Genomic DNA, 22,333 nt, shown 5'->3' with positions numbered 1-22,333 from the left:
ATATTTTTTTTTTAAGTCTTACATAAATTTGCATCACTGTAAATATTCAGTTTTTTCTCTTAGATTCATTTTGATAAGTTGCTGTTGAAACTCTACCTGGTACTCCTGTCCTGGCCCAGTATTAGCCAGTATAATGAGCGATCCTTTCCAGTGCTCCACATGATAGAGGAGGTCCAGCTGACGAGGCTGAATCACAAAAGGCTCTAAACGGGACTTTGTCACATCAATCAGCATCACCTCTGAACTTGTTCTACTGTTGCAGTTAATGGTGAGGATCTGTCGGTCTCTGGACAGGGCGACCTCCACAAACACACTGCGGGGAAGAAGGTACAGTTTAGGTTACTTGGTTGATTATTTCACAGAAGAAAGACGCTACACTAACACGTACTCAGGCTGAGTTTCCTCGTACACGGACGTTACTTTGCCGCTGCCTTCGGAGGCGAGGTCCAGGCGAAACACTGAGCTGGAGCTCAGGCCTTCCAGAGTTGTGTAAAACAGGACATCATCCGTCGCCCACTCTTTACAGATGTACGTAAACATAAAAGTCAAGATCAATGCAAACTGCATCTCTACATCTACTCATTTTAGGTTTTCTGTGCTTGAAATTATCTGATTGGTAACTTGTTCTGTCCTTTAAATCTGACGTTAAGTTTACAAGTTACATGTTACAGATTCCACCAGTTTCTAAAACAGAAGTAAAAAGATAAAGGCAAAATGGTAAAATAGGACAGATGAATTAAAAACAGAAAACGATTCCAATTCTTGGCTATAAAAAGGATGTATTTATTTTTTACTCCAACTACATATTACGTATACTTTGTTTTAACTCTGTAATCTTCGGCACGGCTGAATTATTCTAAAACATTTTCGAATATTTACCAAAGCTGAAGACGCTCTGTAGCTCCAGAAGGATGTAGTGGGGGGGCAAAATGGAAATATTTCTCTCTCCAAGTCTCACAACAACACACCTTGATTATCACAGTAAAAAAATATGAAATAATTACAGTGTGGCAGTGAACATTCTGGAATAAGTCACACCTCCATGTTTAATTTACTTCAGCTCTTCTGTGTGACAACATTTCAGAGTGGCAGCGAGATGCTTTTCATGTGGAGACAGACGAATTCTCTGAATTGTCCACTGAACCTTCCCTTCACTCTTAGCTCTCGTCCTCCTTTCTGCCCTCGATGCATGTTCCAGATTTAACACCTGCTCAGGCTCTGCAGTACCTAAAAATATGGAGGACGGGGAAGAATAAATGTCTATGTAAATGTAATTTCTATGCCAATGAAAATATATGTTCATTCATTGCTTACGATCTCTTTTGTCTGTTCTGTAGATGCCGTCAGCTTTGATGAAGTACACATGGTGACATCCGCACACCTGGAACGGAACAAACCACAGGAAGTTGAAAGAGTAAAAAGGAGTTTTATTCATTTATAAAGTTATTGACATCCAGATTAGGCGACTTGAGAAAGGCGGAGTACCCAGAGAGAAACTCCATGCAGAAACAGTTTAATCACCCAAACACTACAACGTAAACCACAACAACATGATTACAACCCTGAACCTTGTCTTACCACGGAGTAATCAGGTATACTGTGGAACCTGTGGTATGTTGCCTTCAGTTTCCTTACAAAATGCTTCTTTAATTGCTGGTATTTGTCAGGTCCAGAGCTCAGATGATCGGATGACAACCCAGAAGCTTCCTGAAGTAAGAATTCATACCAAACAAAAACACTTATCAATGATGGGAGCGACATTACACTATTAATAACCTAAAGGCACTCCTTGACTTAATTACATCTTCTTTTCATCGCAAAAGATACAGAGACACGTGAAACTCACTAAGTAAAATTCTTATTTTTTTCATTTATTTTAATGTTGCTGAATTTAAAAAAAGCACAACCAATAAGGACATATTTATTTCAACAAAACAATGTGAATGTGATCATCTATTAAAATGCATTAGGCTGGAGATGAGCAGCATGAAATCATGCTTTAATTCTTAGATACTTTAAAGTAGTCCTAAATCCTTGTGCCCTTTCTGATTTACATTACTGTAACAATAATAAACTTCAATACAATTTCTTTGGATTTCATGGGACAGACTCAGAGTAAAGCATCCTTCTTAAGCAGTCCACTGCATTCTAGTCTACGATGGTTCTTTGTGGAGATGGTTGAAGCGGTGTTAGTTTTCTATCGCACAAAGCATTGTGAATGTAGGCCAAAAAGTAAACAGTTTCTGGCTCCTGTTCCTGGTGAATTAAAGCCAGACCCAAAGCATGATGCAGCCACCACCAGATTTATTTTTTATGGAGATGTTCAGGGTCATGCTAGTTTTGCATGACAATTTTGACCAATACGTGGGTTCTGGTGAACTGCAAACAAGACAGGTTTCTTCTAGTTACTCTTCCATAAAAAACAGGATTGTAGCCTAGACAGCTAAACGTTGTCACGTTATAAATATATTATGACAACAGGTGAAAGCAAAATTTAAGCGTGAGAATTTTAGCAAAGGGCTGTAACCTCCAAAAGGGGCGTCACTTTCAGCCCCAAGCCATCTGTTGTTCGGTTTAGTACTCGTTTTAACAACTTGGTAAAGAAGTATCACTTTGAATAATGAATGACTTCAAACAACCGAATGATGGAGCACTCGGTAACTTTACACCAAGCGAACAGTGAACATGAACTTTAAAGTTCCCTGAACATTCTTACCGAAGTGCACCAACGCTGGACGGATAAGGACAACCATGCTTTCCGTTTAGAAACCATACGGTCCCAGAAACGAACACGAAAAACACAGAGTAGCGGAGCAGAGGAGCACAGCAGTGAACGTAAAACTCTCATATCCAACACGGAACTAATAATTAGCCATTGCAGTGTTTACGTTCAGTTAATTCGCTCACTATCACAGCCAGAGAGCTGCATTTGATATTCCAAGGCTGAAAAGAAAGGATATGCGCATTTAAAGCGTTAATTTTTACAATTATGTTATGAATTAACATTTGTTATAAGTTAGCGACAGAACGTTGTCAGACTAGAGCTGACATGGTGACGCAGCCAGAAAAAAACAGACTAAAACAATCAAGCTTGCTCACGCGCTGCAAACAGTTTCAATTGAAAATCGAGTGCGATGTTTTCAGCTATTGATTAGTCTGCCTGAAATGACAAATGTGTACGGAAGCAGCATGTTCCAGGTGGTATGAGTCAAGACGTGTCTGTGAGCTTTTGTAGATTTTGTAGTTTTGAAATAAGCCATGCTTTTCTAAATACCGTTCGACAGCATTGACATTGATAACTGTGACAGCTCTATAGCCCGGAACTTGTTTACATATATATCCGAGTGGGTATTCAACAGTTAAGATGGAGAAAGGCTCCACAGGCGCTTCAGAAAAGACCCAGTCGGCTTTGCCTTGTAAGGATAAGAGTGATGAGGACTCTTGCGGCCCAAATTCCCACAACTCCAGGGAAGCAACCTGTGGTGCTACTGCAGGTCGAGCGAGATGGACTCTGCTGAGACAGGTACAAGAACGAATTTGAATTTAAATAGAAACAAAAGCACATTTTCAACTGCACACACTGTGCTTTTACAATATCTACAGAAAGCAGGGGTTTGGATACGTTTGTGCTGAAGTGAATTGATTGTTTATAGATGAGTATCGTAAAAATAAAAGCTCATAAATTAGAATAACGACCTTCTACACCGCTTTTATGTGCTACTACAACTGACATCAAATGTTTTCACATTCAGTAAAAATGATTGTACATGTTGTCACAACATACTACAGAGTATGGGTTTGCATAATTTCGAGTAGAAGGAAAATTATGGAAAATGTTCAAAAATTCAAACAGAGAGGAATTAATCAATGATTTATTGAACGGGCAGAGTGACTGGGCCTCTCTTAACACATCAGTATGCTTTGGTCTAACCATTCCATTGTAGAGCTGGTCAGTCACCTTAACTAAATGAATCAAACTATGGTTCCCCATTCAACATATTTAAAGAAGTTGATTTGGCCTTATTTATCGGCAACTTATGAGACTCGAATTTAAAGTTATTCATCCACTTCTTGTGAGATCTGCCCAGAGGTACATTATAAATGTTATTATGGATAAAGTAATGCTTATTGTTTAAAATGCTGAATTTCTAAGGGAAAAAAATTACCTACAACTCCGATTTAATTCAAGCAGATGGAAAACATCCATGAGCCCTGTCTGTTGTAACCTAAAAATGAGTCTAAACTGATCATCTTTCAGTTTGATTTGACATGCCCTCTGCTTATCAGATAATGTCAACTTTGTGAATATCATCTTAATAGCTCTTTACACCTAATACGGTCCTCAAAGTGCAGCACCTCTACAACAATAAAATCTGTGATAGTAGTTAAAAAAAAAAACCCAGGACACTAGTAAAACAATTAGATTCAATGTAAATAATGTAGAAAAATAAAATAGTCAAGATGTTGAGCTATATTTGATTCAAAAGCCAAAGAGTAGATGCATGGAATATTAGAAGATCATTTAGACATGACAGATCATATAAGCAGGTTGAGACAAGAGTTATTAAGAAGGTATAGTAAAGAAAAAACAAACAAAAATGTGTTTTCGTGCGCAAACTGAAGTTGATCAGCTGTATTTCTCTTACAGGTGTTGTGTCAGAAGCAGACAGACAGTCCTGAGGTCAAACAGGTGTCTGTTCGTAGGTTTGCCACCTTTGACCTTTTCAGAAGGAAAAATCTCTCGGCACAAGAACACTGTGATACCTCAGATGTCCAGTGGGTGGAGTACAAAAGTGTCTACTATCCTGAATACGGTGCCTTCCTCAGGTGAGCACACCATTTTAAGATTTCACAAAAAACATCAACTTTACCATAACCAGTAACAAACACTTTCCTGGTGTGTTGGTCTTATGTTTAAGACCAAGAGGTTTGCTTTTCTGTTTCTACAATTTAGAATATGTTGTTAGGTGTAGCCAACCAAACTTTATATGATAGTACTAAAATGAGTTCTGTACCTGTTTCAAAAGTAACTCAAAGTTGTTTGGTTTACCACAAAATATCCCAAATATTATTATCCAAAACACAAAAGACAAAAATTTAAAAACAAGATAATTGTTTTTTCACAGGTCTGGACATGTATGGAAAAAAATATAGAGTACTGGGCAGACTATTTCATGTTTATCTGTGTTTGGATTTCTAGGGATAACCTGGGACCTCTCAAAGTTAATGAAGTGCTCAATAGTTTTGACAACACTGGCAATGTCTGTAAGTAGATTTTTTTTACAACCCTATTAAGCCACTGTGTTTGTTCTGCATGCACAAAATGCACAAAAAAATCCCATTTTGTGCATTTGTGCAGAGCAGAAATGCGCAAAAAATGTTACCCTCTATGCCTTTTGCTTTTGTTACTATTAACACATGCCTGCTGATAATTCTGACTGAATCGTGTGCTGGTCAAAGTGTCGGTACTTATTTTTTCTGAATGTGTTATTGCCAACATGTTACAAAGAAAGTACATCCAATTCCAGATGCTTTAGATTAAAAAACAAAACTTAAGACTAAATGGGGAAAAACATGTGCTATTCTTACCAAACCTCAAAAACTTTAAATACACATATAATATCAAACTCTTATCTCAAAGGAAGTGCTGTCTCTTCTATTTTTTCTGGCTCTAGTGGCCTTTCTTTGATAGGACAGCAGGTTGTGTGAGAGGAGGAGTCAACAGTATGCGTTCATTTTTTTTCTTGTCCTACCATCAAAAACATAAACAAGTAGAGTTTTGGAATGTGCTAATCTCTAATGACCTTCGACTGTGAACTCTGGTCAAATGAGATTAAGATGGAGATTTTTTTTTTTTTTACCACAAATAGGCTGGGTAGATTTGGTAAAAAAAAACAAAGTATGAATAAGGAAAAAGCATCTAATTTCCACTATGAAGCACAGTGGAGGTTCTGTGATGCTGTGGGCCTGTGTCCCTTTTAAAGTCACTGGAACCCACCAGGGTGAGCTGAAGAGAAAACATCATAAGGACCTTGAACTGAGGATAATCTAAAGAGATTATACAAACAGGAATGGCCAAAAATCCTTCATTCATTGTGTTCAAACCAGCAAATTGTCATAGGAAGATAATAAATTCTGTTTGATTTCAGAAAATTATTTTTTTTAACAAGGATTTTTTTTCCACCATTGACTTAATGCTCTTAACTTAAAGGTGAGTTCTTTCTTAATTTGTATGTTTCTTAATTTGTAATCATTCTTAAGATGTACTTATTTTAAAACTCTTTACAAAGCTTTCCAATGGTTTCAGTATATTTCTTCGTATCAGATTGCCATTTTATTATTTTTTTATTGTCATCACTCCACTGATAAATTTTTAAAATTATTTTATTTTTATTGTATTTTTTTTAGCATCTCATTTCCTAAACTGTACATCCACTGTGTTTTATAACCTTGTTCCATTAAAAGCCGTGGTTGGTATAGCCTTTAAAGATGATATTATGAAGCTTTCTGTTGGTGTTAGTCTCTGGGAAATTCAAAAGTGTGAAACAAAACAATGAAAAATGTGTGAACCTGTGGGATGTGTCTATCTTATTGAACAATTGCTCATTTTCTGTAGTGTCTAGTTTATTTTAGAGTTACCAGGGATGTAGCCTGTCCTAGCTGTCAGAACTCTTGGGTAATTGACAAATTTTTTTTCTCACAAAATCTTGGGTTTTTAAGAGTAAAAAGCAAAAAGTAATTGTTTTTTTCATTGTGTGCCACCATAGTGGCCTTTATCCCATTCATTGTGCTTTATGTTGCTTTCTGCTGTTAATATATGCAAAGTAATACTAAAAACGACTTTCTCAGTTTCAAACTAAACATCTTGATGACTGCACCCCCTCCCATTCACATTCCTGTTTCTCAATTTACAATCCCTCCCCATCGCTACCCTCATTTTTCCCTCCATCCCTCTCAGCTGGAGTCATGCTTGGCCAGATGGGTAACAGAGTTCCTGACTTGGCCAATGGATTAGCACAGCCGGAGATGAGAGCATAGAGGAAGGGAGAGGAGAATAGGGGGAGAAGGTGGGTGGGCATGCCATAGGTGGAACGTGTGTCTATGTGTGTTTATGAGTGTGTGTGTGTGTGTGTGTGTGTGTGTAAGGAGTGTGAAGCCTTTAGCAGAGGGACCTTGCTCCTCAAACAATGGGGCAGCCATCTCCCTCCTGTTCTCCATCTCATGTTTGGGACTAGTAATGCGTGAGATCAATTAGGGTTGGTTGAGAGGAGGCTCTGAAAGGCCCAGAGGTGACCCTGTCGGAGCTCTGGGGTATATTTTTAGGGGTGGGGGTTGGAGAGAAGCCCTTCAAAATTTAAAAGCACACACGTTGACTTACATTTGTCCTATCACAGATATACAAGAAGGCACACCACCTGCAATAATCTACTACTTCCATGCTAATAAACCCGCCTTCACATCACCTGACCTTATACTCTCTCCACCTTTCCTGCTGTCTTGATAATCCCCCTACCCCTGAGGTGAGGACAAGCCCAAATCCTTGGGGTCCTTGTCCTCCTGAATAGCAGGCTAAAAAGCCTGGCCGGATTAACCCACCGTATCCAAAATGTGTGGATTCAGCTTAAAAGTGCTACCCCCCCTCTCAGCGTGACACCCCTCTGCCCCCACAGCCTCTTTCCAGCTATTGTGTTTGTTATACAAGTGTGCACGTACGTGAACAATATGTTGTTTCTTGAAAGTAAAGATAAGCTGGAGTCAATGGTTTCAACACCAGACCAGAGGAGGAGCGGGCAAGGCAGCTCAATTAGGATTTTAGGAAATGGGGAATTGATCTCGAGGTCGGCATCATAGTCCTGAGTAAATCCAAATGACGAGCTTGTGTGAGCATCAGAAGTTGCAATAAAAAAATGAAAACAACAACTTTGTTTTGGTATGACAAAGGTAATACGCTTTCTGCAAATAGTTGAGTAAATGAAACCTCGTGGTAAATATTGGCTGTAACTGTTTTTTCTAACAAACTAAGTTGTAATCCAGGAAATCTTAGACTATTTGCTGGGGTAACGTAGGTGTGTGTCACAGCCAGGTCATCTGTGTTTACTCACATATATAACCCCGTCCCTCCAACTTGCACACAGTTTGTTCGGCTGCAAGTTACATTTGTAGCTCATTATGTCTTGCTAATAAATGACTAAACCTCTGTCAGACTAGACTTCAGCACTTTCAGCTATTTGAACTCTGAACTCCTGACCCTCCCGGTCTCTTTAGCCGACGGTGGAGTCTTGTAATCGCTAGTCTGCTTTGTACAAGCGCCATTTGGGTTTTTTCGGAGAGATGCTTGTTCCCTGCCAAGGGTCAGGATTTAAGGATACAATACAGGGCCCCTTGAGGGTGGAGTGACGAAGAATGCATGGCAGAATGTGTGCATGTGTGATTGAGAGGGCTTAGAGCTTGTTGACGTTGCTAGGGGTTTTTGATTAGAGGGCTTTATAGGCTGTAAGGTTATTTGTCAGGTTTGTGTTTCACTTTAAGGTAGCATTTGTTCCCATTAGGGATGTGGCAGTATAAAGGCTTTCTGTCCTAACTAATGTGTACAGATTTGTCATGGTATTCATACAGCAGCAGTGGTATCATCATCATATACAGAATGCTCTTTTATAAGACTTGGCACTGTTGGATACAGATATTTAAAAGTAAAAAAATAAATAAATAAATAAAAGAAATATATATATATAGATAATGTTCCTTGCTAGCTGGGTACACAATCACAAAAATGAGTTTATTTGATTATTCTAAATTCCTCTTTCAAAAATAGATGAATGTTTAAAAAGAATGGATGCATCAGGACTTTGTCTGCAGTTTGTCCCCTGTGTATGTGTGGGTTCCCACCAGGTTCCCACCAGTTAAATGTTCAGTGTCCAAGAATGGTCACCAAACGTTGATCAAACATTTACTCGTGAAAAACAAAATAGGTTTTTGCTGTGATTATATTTAATCATTTATTTTGTTTTTTAAACCCTTGTGGCTGTTATTATTTTTCACCAAATCTTTATATTGTATTTCTGACATTTTCTGTACATTCTCTTTTGGACGCTGTTGGTAGTACTTTCCATTTTAACGTTGACCTCCCTCTTCCAGGTTGCACACAACAATAGGGACAACTACCGGACATGTAATTGGAAATATGCATTGCCAATGAAATGTATTTCATTTCTGTATTTCTTGAAATTTCTAATAATTTCTCTATGTAATTTCTAACATACAGAAGTGTGAGAAATTTTAAAATGCTAATACTGTTAAAATGTTAGCTTTGCAAACCGGTGATCACTTCATACATCGTTCCCAGTGATGAATACGTAAGAAGACATACATTTTTCTTTCTTGTTGGATGAAGAATTGCATATAAATCAGCACTTTTGATTGAAGTTCAGGGTAATATAAGGGTGGCAGTCTCCATGATTAGAAACATCTGCTGGAAGTGAACGCACCCAAATGTCCTGTGAAGTGATGAAAGCCTGGCCGTGTGTGTGTGTGTGTGTGTGTATATGTGTGTGTGCAATCAGGAGCCCAGCATCCTAATGAAGCCTAATAGAGCCTTCTTCACTACAGCTGTCATCGTGCGAATGGCTACCAGCCTTTCAGCCTCTCAGTCATCCCTATTATCTCCCACCGACTTCACCTATCACTCCCGCTGGTAAATACTATAAGCCCTGACTGCTTGAGTGTTGTGAGGCAGCGTGGTGGGGAGCTGATCATTTTCTGTGTGTATCTCATGTTTGTGGAGGTATGGGGACTGTTTCTGTCAGGTGGATGTATTTGTAAAGAAGTGGAAACAATAACATCGATATTAAATCAATTCCACGTATTCATTTTTGTCATAATTCTAGGCAGGGATGTGCATGTGTAGTTTTTTTTTTTCTTCCAAAGCAGTTTATGACTGTTTACTATACGCCATAGTTGAGTCTTTTTACTGAATATATGTGTGTCTGTGTGTGTATATTTGCACATTTAAAGTGTGTGTGTGTGTGTTGTAATAGGTGCCCCCCGTAGCCTTCCCTTGTGCCAGGCCTTTAGCGCAGCCCTGTTTGCATAATTATGCTAATTCATTTTGCCATAGTGCTAATTAGACCTTGTTAGACAATAGCGCTAGACTGGAAGCTGGCAGGCACGCACACACACATGCGGCCACAAGCTCACTCTGACTGTTGTGTCAATGACAAGATTTGCGGTCCCCCTCTGCGCTGTTTATAACATGCTTTCTATAGAAATCACTCTCCATTGGTGCCTTCTGGACTGAGCTCAGGTGTCTCTTACCATTTTGATTTAAACTAGTGGAGAGAAATCAATGTGACAATATCACACATGCTTTTTGAAACTACTCCCAATTGTCTATTCAAGAACCTGTGGTTCTCTCTTTTTTCCCCCCATCAGAGCTGATTATTTAGTGTTTCTTTCTCACCAAGTCAGTATATTTTTCAGAGCTTTGCTTGCTTTGTCACACCACAATGAAATATAACTATAATTTTCATCTCAATCTGCCTTACTTTACTAACAATACAAATGTGAGTCTTTCAGAAAACTTAATGCTATTCCTCCTCAATACCAAAGTACTTAATTTTTCAATATTTGGCTCGTCAAGTAATCTAGCATTCAGTAAGGAACTAAATGAGAATATTACAGAAGGGATCTAACAATACATTTAGCTCAGGAAATGATAAAAGGTATTATGTACACAAGATGAAGCTAACAGTGTTCATAAAAAAACACGACTGTGACAAGTATTTCTCAAATAAACGATCGAGTTAAAGGATTTTTAATTGGTGCAAATTGATTTAGTCTAAGTCTGACTTCTCTCGGGGAAGCGGTTTTGAAGCGTGGTTGGTCGTAATGCCCTTTTACTATATCCTCAAAGAAAATAAAGTGTCACATATCATAAAAAAATATGTAATTAAGGTTTACGTCGTCTACATGTTTTAGATTTTTACCACTGGATTTATGAAAGGCAGTCCTGTATTCTTAAAAAAAATAAACAACAGTTATAGTTATATAATTAGTAACAATCAGAAGCTAGACATTAGGCACTGGCTTTTGTGGAGTGTCTACATGCCAATATAACTATTTTGTTTCACCAATAAAATAAAATAAAAATGTGGTAATAAATTTTCTGTTCAGTTTAGAAAAATCTAGTTCAAGTTTATCAAGTCTTACTATTTAAAATGTTGAACTATTGATGATCCAAAGCAGACTAAGCAGGTTACAACAAAACAAAACACTGAAAACACCCTTTTTGGCTTTTCACATATAATAATATTGTGGGCTAGCCTACTGCGATATGTGATAAGATTTTCTTACAGAGTTCATGAAATGTTGTGCGTTACGTATTTTATTGTCATCATAATCAACATTAACATTGACAACCCAGTCACAGCTGGAACAATGTGCTGAACATTAGAGATTGATAGGAAAAAAAAAAAAGGCCAGGTTGATCTATTGGAATTTCTAAAATATTCAAAATATACTAAGAAACATTTTAAAAATGTTTCCCCTTGTAATGTAGGGAGACAGTCATTGTCTTCTCTTACTGTTCAGGTTTCTTGGTGTGTTTAAATTCTGTTAAACTACAGACCTACAGATGGATATAAAGTGATCAGTTAAATGTTCAATTTCAACATGTTGTGGGTAATTTGACATGGGAAACATTTTCATGTCTTGTTAAATAATAATAATAATAAAAAAAACAATAAGAAATTGTCTGCACAACACATCTCAGATAAACCAAGTAGATTTAACAAAGCAGGGATAAATGCCATTTTGAATATTTGCTTTTGTATGTACAGTTTGGTAGAAATGACAGATTAAAAATTCTCCCACTAATACTCGAGAACATTTTTAGCCATTGCCACAGTAATTGTTTCTCGGTCTATAATTTTGCCACTAAACATAAAAGACTGTCAAACAGTAAGTGGATGTGGCTTTTTAACTGTAACGTGTGTGTGGATGTGTGTGACTGTGTGTGTGTCACTTTGTGGCGTTGTAGTGGGGGTTGACAATATTGCAGGCAAGACTTGAATGGCTCCAGGGCACACTGAAGTAGTCGCTGGTTGACTTAATTGAAAGTAATTGATTTTTGCTTCTCTAGCTTTGTCTTCTCTATCCATGAGAAAGTAAGACTTGCCTCAAGTACTGCTGGCTGCTAGAAGCTTCTTGACACCCGAGAAGTAAACAGTTGCCACACTCAGCCTGCATCAAAGCACAACTTGATGATGATGTGCAGACGCAGACCTAGATGTAAACGCACGCGCACGCCGACGTTCCCTGCGGTTAACTGTTATTGTGACTCCGGGCACAAAAGGGTTTGAAGGTGGGCTGCTGGGTGTAGCTTTTGCTTAAGGAGTCCTTTTCCTTTAATAGTGGCCAGTTGATTATCTAAATTTGAACCAGACTAGGAGTTGTGTGTGTGCGTGTGTGTGTGTGTGTTCAGGCGGGTGCGCTGTTGTGCACTATTACCGGTAAGCGGTGAGGATTAAGTTCAGGAAATGAGTGGAGCGTTAAAGGGTGCTTCCCTTCCCAGTGCTTTTGCATTGTCACCGCAGCTAATACTCAGCTAATTACAAGGGCATACTTTAGCAGCAAGCTCAGCTATAACTCTTATCTCAATGCACTCCATTCTTCCCTTTTCTTAGGTTACCCCCTTCACCTCAGATTTTTTGGGGGAGAAGTGAAAGAAAAAGAGAGAGTAATAACAGGTCACCCCCTACTCTAAAAGCGCTACCTCCCTCTGGACGGATATAATTATTGGATTTTTCTCCATTTAAGTCGCCCGATTCTTATATACCCCTCCTAGCAATGTCTCAGATGGTGTCTAATCTCAGCTAGGCGGGACAGTCCAGCCATGCAACACAAGCACAAAGAAACAGTGTTTATGAAGTCTACAACGCCACTGAACTGTGGAACAATCTAGAAAACAGCCTGTGAATGACCTTCTGTTTGTTCTGATAGAGTTGAATTGTGAAACTAATTTATTTACACATCAACTGATACATTAAACCTTGGAAAATCTTAATTACGTCCAGAGTTTTCCCTTCTGGGTCTGTATTTACATTTAATGAGGTCCTACATTTGTATAATCATGGTCTTATAAAAAATTCTTACAAAAAATTCATGGAGCCATGATTTCATGGTTCCATGATTTGATGTTGTAGCGTTTTTCTACTTTAAGCAAACAAATTCAAAATGTTTACAAGGACTCATCTTGAGCTCCTCATTCTATCTCTCTAAGGTGCCCGTCTGGATTATATTCAAAGACTATGTGGAGGCCTGTTGCGTCGTGTTTAAAGCGTTTGATGCGTCCGACAAATAGGTCGACAGCGGAAAAAAAAGGCTGGAGTGATTTTGATGCGTCTGACGCTCTCTCGCCACGCTCTCGCCACGCTCTCGCCACGCTCTCGCCGCGCCCTCGCCGCACTCCCACCGCGGCTCTCGCCTCCACTTAGACTTTGAATGCAAACCAGATGCGTGAAACGCGTTTGGTGTGAACGACCATTAGTTTTTATTAAAAAAATAAAAAAAGCATAAAAGTGTTTTCTTGGAAAATTCACTGAGATTAGGACTCAAATATAATCATTTCAAAGCTAAATAACTTAACATATTTTCTCTCTTGTTAATATTGGCAGTTATAGTGTTTAGTCTTGATTGCTGGTTTTTAACCTACTCCTAGTGTAAAATCTTTCAGCTTCTCTGAGTCATCTCCTGTAGTCATAATGATTACCACTTTCAGTGTTGCTGCTCTATAATGCAAGAGATTAGTGTGCAGTTGCTCTGTGCTGCATATATGCTCAAAATCCTGCCTTATAAATCGTATTGAGTCATACACTCAGGACACTGCAGAACATCCTCAGACTGGATGAGTCTTCACTTAATATTAGATGTTCTTATATTTCGTCAGACCAATGTGCATAATAGAATGTGAAGTTAGATTTCTTCTTGTGTATATAATAAATCTATACACAAACTTGAATATGTGCAGTGTGCTGCCATTAGAGGGTGATTAGCGTATGGTGGCTAATTTGGCTCTCCTCCCACTCGTACCCATCAAGTGCACCTCAAGCCACAAGTGCTTGAGTGTGCTTGTTTCTGCATGTGGAAATCTATTTGTGAAGGTCCCTAATGATGTTTAAACACAAATAGATGATTAATGTGATTAGTGTGTTGTTTGGAATAAGCAGCACTATGTTAAATGGTTACATGGCCACATGGGAACAGGCTTTGGTTTCTTTCCAAACTCATAACTCCTACTTCATCTTCGCATCACTGCAGTTTCTGGAGATAAAAATTCCCACCCCAAAAACTAAACAAACAAACAAAACAACAAAAAAACACAACTTTTTGAAAAATTTATTTTTTAAGTGAATTTTATTTAAGAGTTATTTTTTAAGGAATCTAAAAGAAAGAGTCTTTGAACGTTCACACAGCTTCTTAGATAGCTGTCTGATTGGACAACTTCCATTTTTTTGTCCATATCTTCAATAAGTAAAGCTTTTTTTGATGCCAAGAGCAAGACATGCATTGATACCATTTAGATTTTTCTCTCATTTAGTCAGTAGCAAATTTCAGTATTACTTTTTTAGATTGTGTTACAATGAAAGCATATTTATGTACTGGAATGGCCTAGTCAAAGTTCAAATCTAACTGAAGTCTATATTTTGTGGCTAAGTCTTGAAAACTGCTGCTCACAAACATTCTTCATTTAGTCTGAGCTGAAGCGATTTTGCTAAGAAGAATGGCCAATATTTCAGTCTTTTGATTTTCTGTCTCTGTTTGAGACATACTAAAAAAGACCTGTGATTTACACCATATGTTTCTTATTTTTGTTATGAAGAAATCAAACCTAAGTATCATTTTCATTCCCAGTTATGCACTCCTTTGTGTTGATCAATCACATTAAGGGCCCAACAATATGTTCCCCTTGTACTTTTTTGCTGGTCACTGTACAGTAAAAATGTATTTACACATCGTTGTAACTACTGAAAATCTCAGAAAAAACATTGAAGTGCTTGTGAATCATTAGTTCTTTAGCAGATTTTGTCAAAACGCCTTCTAGTGAAGTGGAGCAGTTGCTTGTTAGCCTTCAGCCTGTCAACACGTCTTTTCCAGAAAGACTAATGTGTTTGCTATTTAGCTAAAGAGCCATTAACTTGCTTAGTGACTCGCTGTACGGCTTTAATGCACAAACTGTTGAACGCTACTTCTTCACTCTGTCAGTTTCTCCCTGACTGGGGGCTTTAAATAGCCCCACAGGGGCCTTTAACTGTCAGCAGGCTGTGCTAATGTTAGGTGTCGGCTGTAATTGGTGTGCTACATGCTAATGTTAGCCAGTGCAGGCCTCGGAGGGGAAAGTTAACTGATTTTCAAGTGCCCCCCTGAGAAACTGTCCTAACTGCTGACTGCTGTAGCGTCTCTCTGGGGCTCCAAGCTGAAGAGACCGAAGCTGTTCAAGCAAACTGCCTTATAACACTAGACTATTTATTATTATGGGAAAGAGGAGAAGGCATCCAAAACCTGAAACATTCAATCTGGGTGTTTATGTATCTCATCTCTAAAAAGTGCATACTCAAGTAAACTGATGATCTGTTTTCGGTTTTCATCTTATTTCAGATTTTCAAAGCAACTCTTCTGACTTTTGGTTCTTTTTTTGCTTTGTATCCGCACACGCAGCCATTGGCACACACATTTTTTCCTTACTGTGTCTCTATCTGTCCACAGCAGGCCATGGCGCCACATGCCTTTGTGCCTGTCCACTGAAGCTGAAATAGACTCTCTTTCTCTGTTGCTCACATGTATAATGAACACAGAGAGGAATATAAGAGTCATTCGACGTTTTGTGAATAAGGTTATCGTTGGGGGAATATACGGAATAATCAGCGACTAAATTAGCGGCTAGATTAAAAGATAATTGGTAAAGAAGGCTGCCAGCGTTTTGCTAATCACTTTCATTTTTATATGTTTTAATGCCATAGCGGTCATACAAATAAATCAGTGCCTTTTTGGCAGATAATTATTGTACTGTTAAAAGTGATAAATCAGTGTAGCGACCTGTTCTGCTCTCATTTACTGTTGTAAATTACATGCTGTGAATTGGATAGTATTAATAAATCTTTAACTATTTCACATATTTATTTGGATTGTATGTGATAGATCCTCACAAAGTGGTGTGTAATTATCAAGGCTTTGTGGAGAGCTTGCAAAATACTTGAGAACAAGTTCACCTATCAGCTGGACATCAACACTAATGTAGGAACTACAATAGAGAGGTTTATAGGTTGTCCAAAGTGCAGTGCGTGGAACATATGTTGTCCTCATCAAAAATTCAACAGAGGCGTAAATTTGGTTAGTCAGCTGATGTAGCCAGTTCGAAAAACAATGTTAGGGTGCAATTTTCACTTATGTGACATTTCCCCCCAAAAAAGAAGCCATTATAAGATCTACTTCATTGAAACGTGTATTAATCTTTTCTCAGTCATATTTTTTGCTCTTAATTTAATCTGATTGTATAAAGGTCTACTACGGCAGAGTATTAGGGCCACGCTAAGAAAGTAAAATAAATAAAAGTTGAAAATAAAGTAGAAGGGTTACATGAATAAAGTCAGAACATTATGACTTTAATTTGGTAATATTGCGAGTAGGCAAAGATAATCAACCCAACATATTGAGTGTCTCAGATTTACAGTCATTTACAGATCCTCTTTTCACATGAATTACACCAATTTTCTTGTTTCATGTAAATATTTGAGCAAGTAAGAATGAAAGCTAAGTAGTTTTTGCTATTTTGATTAAAAACATTTTCAACTTGACATTATTTGGCCCTCGTGTCATAGAGAATATGTAGCTTAAAAACGTCAGTGTTTCCATCCAATCTGAACGAGCTTGACCGTGCCGAGTTTCGTTTGCAGAATTTAAAAAAACGATTTGAACCATTTGCTTTCATTTCACCGTTTTACAACACTTTACATGAATTCCAGATAAATAAAGTCAAGTTTGTAGTTGTGATATAAAAAAAAAATGAGAACAAGTTCAATGTTTTTGTGATAATTTAATCAAATGTGATAAGTTGATTCCAATGCTGGAACAAATTTCAGAAAATACAAAAAATGCACCTCTTAGGCTGCAGTCGTAAACACACCTGACCATCACTGTAATTGTATAAAAGACGTGCTTAGTCCAGCACGGCAGTGTATCAGCTCACAGGTTTTAATTTACTTATACAGATGGTAACATCCTCCCTCGTTGCTCTCTGCTAGCCGCGCTGTTCTTCTTCCCTCCCTCTTAGCTTACCTCTTGCTCTCTCCACCCACCAGTGATTGCACAATCTTTCATCGCAATCACAACAGCCCAGATCCTGTACCAGTGTGTGACCGCCACCAATCAACACACACACACACACACACACACACGCGCGCGCACACACACGAACACACGTGTCCTCGAGGAGGAATACAGTCGAAGCTTTTATGCCGCTTCCCCAAGTGGCTGTTTTGCGAGCGCAGCCACAATGGAGGGCCTAATGTGGATTTGTTTAAAGAGCTGGTTAATTGGAGTAGGATGCTCTAATTGCACCTCTTTCATGGTGTGTGTTTGCGCTTGTTTAGATGTGTGCATGTCACCTGGCCTTTGTTTGGACTCTGTGTGGGAAAACATTTGCTCAGCTATAGCTGCACTAGACAAACACTATAAGCTACATAACAAACACATAAGAGGTATGAAGTGCCTAATCTGGGAGCCAGAGCGGATGAATAAATAGTACACTTTGTAATGAGTACAAATTACTGTATGTGCTCGATCTCCAACTTCTGTTTGTAGCGATGCCTCTGCATGTTCTTCTGTCTCTTTCTGCTGGCGCCGTCCCCCAGCTGGGGGTGCTCTAAGTCTTCCTATAACTCTGCTGGCGCTGTGTGTGTTTCTGTGCGTGCTCCCATCAGTTTCCAAGCATCCGAGTTATCATAGCCGTGTCCTGCTCTGCCTTTTCAAAGTGGGACACTGAACCCAGAGAAACGCTATGGATATTGTGCCAGCACTTTGTCAGAATAGAGATGACGATAGATCTGCGTTTTTTTAAGGGGCAGAGGTCAGCTCTAGAGTTGCGATCCAAACAAGATGCCTCAGAACAACATAAAAGTCTAATTAATACATGTGGAAGTGTCCTGCATTTGAGATATATGTCATTCATTTTCAATGTAGTTGATTACGCGGCCAGTCCAGAAGCTTAATGTTGACACTCATATATCCATTTTGCAGCAGCACCAATAACATTCAGCATGATGCTACCAGCACTATGCTTGTTAGTTGGTACAATGTTCCTAAGTTTCAATGCCTTAATGTGACTCATGCAGGCATACTTTGTCTTCGACTAAATTAGGGTCTCGCCTGACCATCATTTCTTTCTTTTTTTTTTTCGAGAAGGCATTTGACTCTGACTCGGCCTGCTTTGCAGCTGAGGATTCATTCCTGTCCGATGCCAACTCGGTTCCCAAGACGTTTCCACTTAACGAAAGGCCTGAAGTGGCTGCAAAACTCATCAATACTTAAAGTGTTAATGTTTAAAAGCCAGGTTTATCCTAAAAAATCAGTAATGTTAAATAAATGGGACCATTTCTGACTAGAAAAGTGTTCAAATATCCAGTAAAAATAATGACCAAATCCTGATTCTGGTTACAAAAAGTGTGTAAAGTTTGCTAAAGGACAGCTGATCAAATGTCAGTATGGGTTATGTATGTGTTTTGTCAAAGTATAACTTGGCATTGATGCGTTAAATTAAAACTTGTTTCAATTTTTTAAAACTAGGTGTAAAGAAAAGAAAAATGTAAAATGTGTATGTAAACGTCTGACTGAAGCTGTAAAACGAAGCTATCCAAAGACTTCTCCTAAAATAGTGGTTTAATTAAAATATAGTCAAAATGGGACCTGGATGTTAGAACAAAAATTGGTTTGAAATGAAAGAAGTTCTAGTAGTAGTACATTTCTGTAACATAAAGCGCAATTAGCATATAGGGTGAAATAATAGTCAGCTTTTAATGAACAGATTTTCTCTTTTCTGACTTATTCCATGTTTTTAAAATGAGTTTTTATTCCTTGACCATTTGTTTTAACTTTGACTCATTCTGTTTTTGGAATATTTTACCACTTGTGACTCTGTGTGTCTGTGTGCAAGAGGGAAAAGCCATGGCGTGCCCTAAGTGGGCCATAGGCCTAAAGATGATCAATAATTGCCATTCAAAGCCCATTCTCATCCTGCCAACACACTTCCATACTGTGTACAGCAGAGCGCTTAGCCGATCAATTGAAAATAAGTGTCATTTACTTTTGCATGTTTGCTAAATTACATGAGCAGACCCAGGCGGGATTTCCTCAATCTCTCTTTATGCTTTTATTTACCTTCTGTCCCACTTATTTTTCTTTTTATTGTTTGGCAATATGAGACAGGAAAGCAACCTTTGTTTTGTTGCAAACATATGCATTTGCCCTGTCGTTGCTTCCGTTCTGTGTGTGCGTTACAAGTTGTTTGTGCGTTTGTAGGGTCAGGCTAAATGGATGTATTATTAGTAACCATTCTGCATTTGGTCACTGATGTTTTCAGGCACAACAATCAGATCACTTAAGAGACTACTTGGTCTATGGCCCAAAGGTTCCTGTCTCTCCCTGTATGTCTCTCTTGCTCTCTTTTTTTTCCTGGTATTCTTCAGCGCTCCTCTCCAGCACACAGAAAAACCCCAGCAGCCATGGCCATCAACCCCCTTATCTTCTCCCCTTGCCACTTCTCCTCTTTACTACCCTTGTCCTTTACCTCCATGGGGGAAAAAGGACAAGGTCATAAAGATAAACATAAAAAAGTGAAAGTGGATGAGAGAAAGACTCACATACACACACATAGCTAAAATGATCATTTCATTTGGACTGTAGCTTCTGGGCAAGTGTGATGAGAGGCTTGCTAGCCTAGCAAATAATGGCCATTTATATATAAAGCCTTTTTTTTTTACTACTTACTGCTAGCTACTATTCTAGAGTTTAGCTGAATCATGTTTTAACCCATGGTATCCTGTAAAAATGGACCATTAAACCTTTGAGCCCGAGAGTGTTGATACTGAAGAACATTTTTCCACAATCTCAAAAAAAGCAAGGAAACAAAGCAAACTCTGTCACTGGATCCCTTATTAAGTACTTATTAAGCTACAGTTAACAAAAGTAGTGAATTATTCAATCAGTAGTTTAAATAACTACTCACTACAACCAAGATATGAACCTCAAATTCAGATGAGAACAATGAGCTGCTTAGATTCAGTAATGGATGAGGTGTAATATTATCCATTATTTGCCAATAATACACTTGATCACCTCTTTCTGTCCTGAAGTTCCCAATGCTCAGTAAAAATGCAGAGGACATTGTGATTATTTGAAAGGTAAGAGAAAAGTAAGGAAGGTGGCTTTAGTGGAATCAAAATTGTCTTTGTGGTCTTCAAGAAAAATAGTGAAAAATCATGTTTTCAATGCATCAAGCAGCCCCTCTCACAAGCCCCTAGCTCAGCGTCAGTGTTGATGTTCTTATTGATTGGGAGGAGTGGGAGGGTTGTTTTTTTTATGGTTTTGATTCATAAAAGAGGAAGTTTTGACTGTTTTTGTGGTCTTCTTTGAATCTTTGGATGATGTCTTTAAAAGGTTGGCCTTTGGGGTTCTGCTGAGATTCTGGTATACTGCAGTGCAATGCGGGCAATGATCGAGTCCCCTCAAGAGGATCTAAATGTGAGCAGTGGTTTGTTATTTAATTTCTGTAAATTACAAACACCTTGCCATGTTGTTTTGGACAGTTGGGTCAAAAGAGAGTCAAAGGCGTCGGCTGATCACCACCTGCTAGTGAGTTGGATCCAGGCAGGCTGCTAGAATGATCTAGCAAACTCAAATGAGTCATGAGGGTAAATCAGAAAAATCTAGCAAGAGACCCTTCGACTAACACCTTTGAGAGCGTTTCTCACCGTTTTCGAGGGTGGTTGTAGACATGGTATCTGAATGGACCTTGTTCAAAAAAATTGGTCACAGATTCAGGAGCTGTGCTCTGAAAATCATCTGTGGCATTGGCAACCAAAGCACCTTTTAGTTGTGAAGATAATGAAGCTTATAAAAGAGATAGTCCTTTCTTGAGGAATATCTAGCCATTTTGGCCTAGGAATACCTTGTGATCGCCAGAGTAAGCTATGCATTGCACAAAAGAAAGATGCCTCAGAATCTGCACGTATGACAAATATTTCTCCACAAACGTGTTAAAATAGAGTTGAAGCATAACAACTCTAAGCACAAGGGAGTCAGCTCAAAGTGATGACTTGACGTCCAAAGATTCACGCTTTCCCTGAATCAAGCAGCTATGGGGGGAACCAGAATAAACAAGTCTGTACTTGCACCCTAGCAAAGGAAACTCTGCAAACAATTATTTATCTTCCAGGCAACAACAGTTTCTGCTTCAACTGGCTGCATGTTGCTTCAACCAACATGCAGTGTTCACATGCTGCTAATCACTGTATGCTTATAATATCCAAATCAGCTGTGCTGTTCTTTTATGGACAATAAGGTTTGTACAAGAAATTGTGCTGTCAGACAAGAGTGTCTTTGTCTGCAGCTGGACAACAAAACACACTGTTATTAATTACTTTAAGCGTACATCAAACAACATGTTGGCGTAAGAGCGTTGCTTTATCACATCTCTGTGAAGTCTAGCTGTTGTATGTCGTTTTATTTATTTTGCGCCTAGATGTTTTAATTTCTGTCCTTTGCCTTTGCATCATCTCTCCTCGCTGTCGGTTTTCCACAGTTCTCCATTGTATTTATCATAACACGATTTAAAGAACTCGTCGTGGCTACAAGTGCTCTCCTCTTTTGTTCTTTGGTAAAGCACTCAAGTGGTAACCATTGGTGAATTTATAAAATGCTCTATAGGTATTGAAAGAAACTTTTATAAAACACTTTGAAGAATGCATGTCTGTGCTAAGGTCAGACAGTTAGATACATACCTTTGTGTGACGAATGCGGGCCAATTCATACAGAAGTCGAGCAAATAAAAACACGTCTTCACTGGAGCTAGGATTTTCTTTATTTATTGTAAGTATGTTTCAAATTAAACCTGAAGAATCCACTCGTTTTGATAAATCCGGGTGTCATACAAGCGCAGCAGAGAATATTTTTAGGACGGAGAAAAACAGAGAGGAGAGGACATGGAAGAGGGGAATGTCTAATAGAGATATATCATTACACTGTTATATGTGTAATCTATTGTGCTGCCATTGAACAACAGCAGCAT

General features: G+C 38.6%; 2 protein-coding genes across 5 annotated transcripts in view; one reads left to right on the top strand and one right to left on the bottom strand.

The window, feature by feature from the left end:
- The window catches only part of prepl (prolyl endopeptidase like), a 14,420-nt gene extending 11,367 nt beyond the window's left edge, over positions 1-3,053 (bottom strand). For 3 of the 4 annotated variants that reach the window (XR_535461.2, XR_535460.2, XM_008428731.2), the window contains exons 1-7: positions 2,717-3,051; positions 1,579-1,707; positions 1,315-1,381; positions 1,056-1,227; positions 880-968; positions 389-518; positions 97-313 (exon numbers count right to left, since the gene is read on the bottom strand). Coding sequence is in view for 1 of the 4 variants with exons in the window: in XM_008428731.2 (XP_008426953.1) it covers positions 97-313; positions 389-518; positions 880-968; positions 1,056-1,227; positions 1,315-1,381; positions 1,579-1,707; positions 2,717-2,848 (936 nt within the window). In the remaining 3 variants the exon portion in view is untranslated. Of the gene's footprint in view, positions 1-96; positions 314-388; positions 519-879; positions 969-1,055; positions 1,228-1,314; positions 1,382-1,578; positions 1,708-2,716 lie in introns of all 4 variants that reach the window. The other variant, XR_535462.1, reaches the window with a different exon arrangement.
- A 114-nt stretch (positions 3,054-3,167) lies between these two features.
- camkmt (calmodulin-lysine N-methyltransferase) overlaps positions 3,168-22,333 on the top strand; it is a 111,555-nt gene continuing 92,389 nt past the window's right edge. The window contains exons 1-3 of the mRNA XM_008428730.2: positions 3,168-3,523; positions 4,649-4,827; positions 5,201-5,265. Coding sequence (XP_008426952.1) covers positions 3,365-3,523; positions 4,649-4,827; positions 5,201-5,265 — 403 coding nt within the window. The 5' untranslated portion in view covers positions 3,168-3,364. The remainder of the gene's footprint in view (positions 3,524-4,648; positions 4,828-5,200; positions 5,266-22,333) is intronic.

The sequence above is a fragment of the Poecilia reticulata genome, linkage group LG15 (assembly GCF_000633615.1).
Source record: "Poecilia reticulata strain Guanapo linkage group LG15, Guppy_female_1.0+MT, whole genome shotgun sequence".
Lineage (NCBI taxonomy): Eukaryota > Metazoa > Chordata > Actinopteri > Cyprinodontiformes > Poeciliidae > Poecilia > Poecilia reticulata.
The sequence above is the reverse complement of the archived record's forward strand: the minus strand, read 5'-3'. Positions and strand labels throughout refer to the sequence as shown.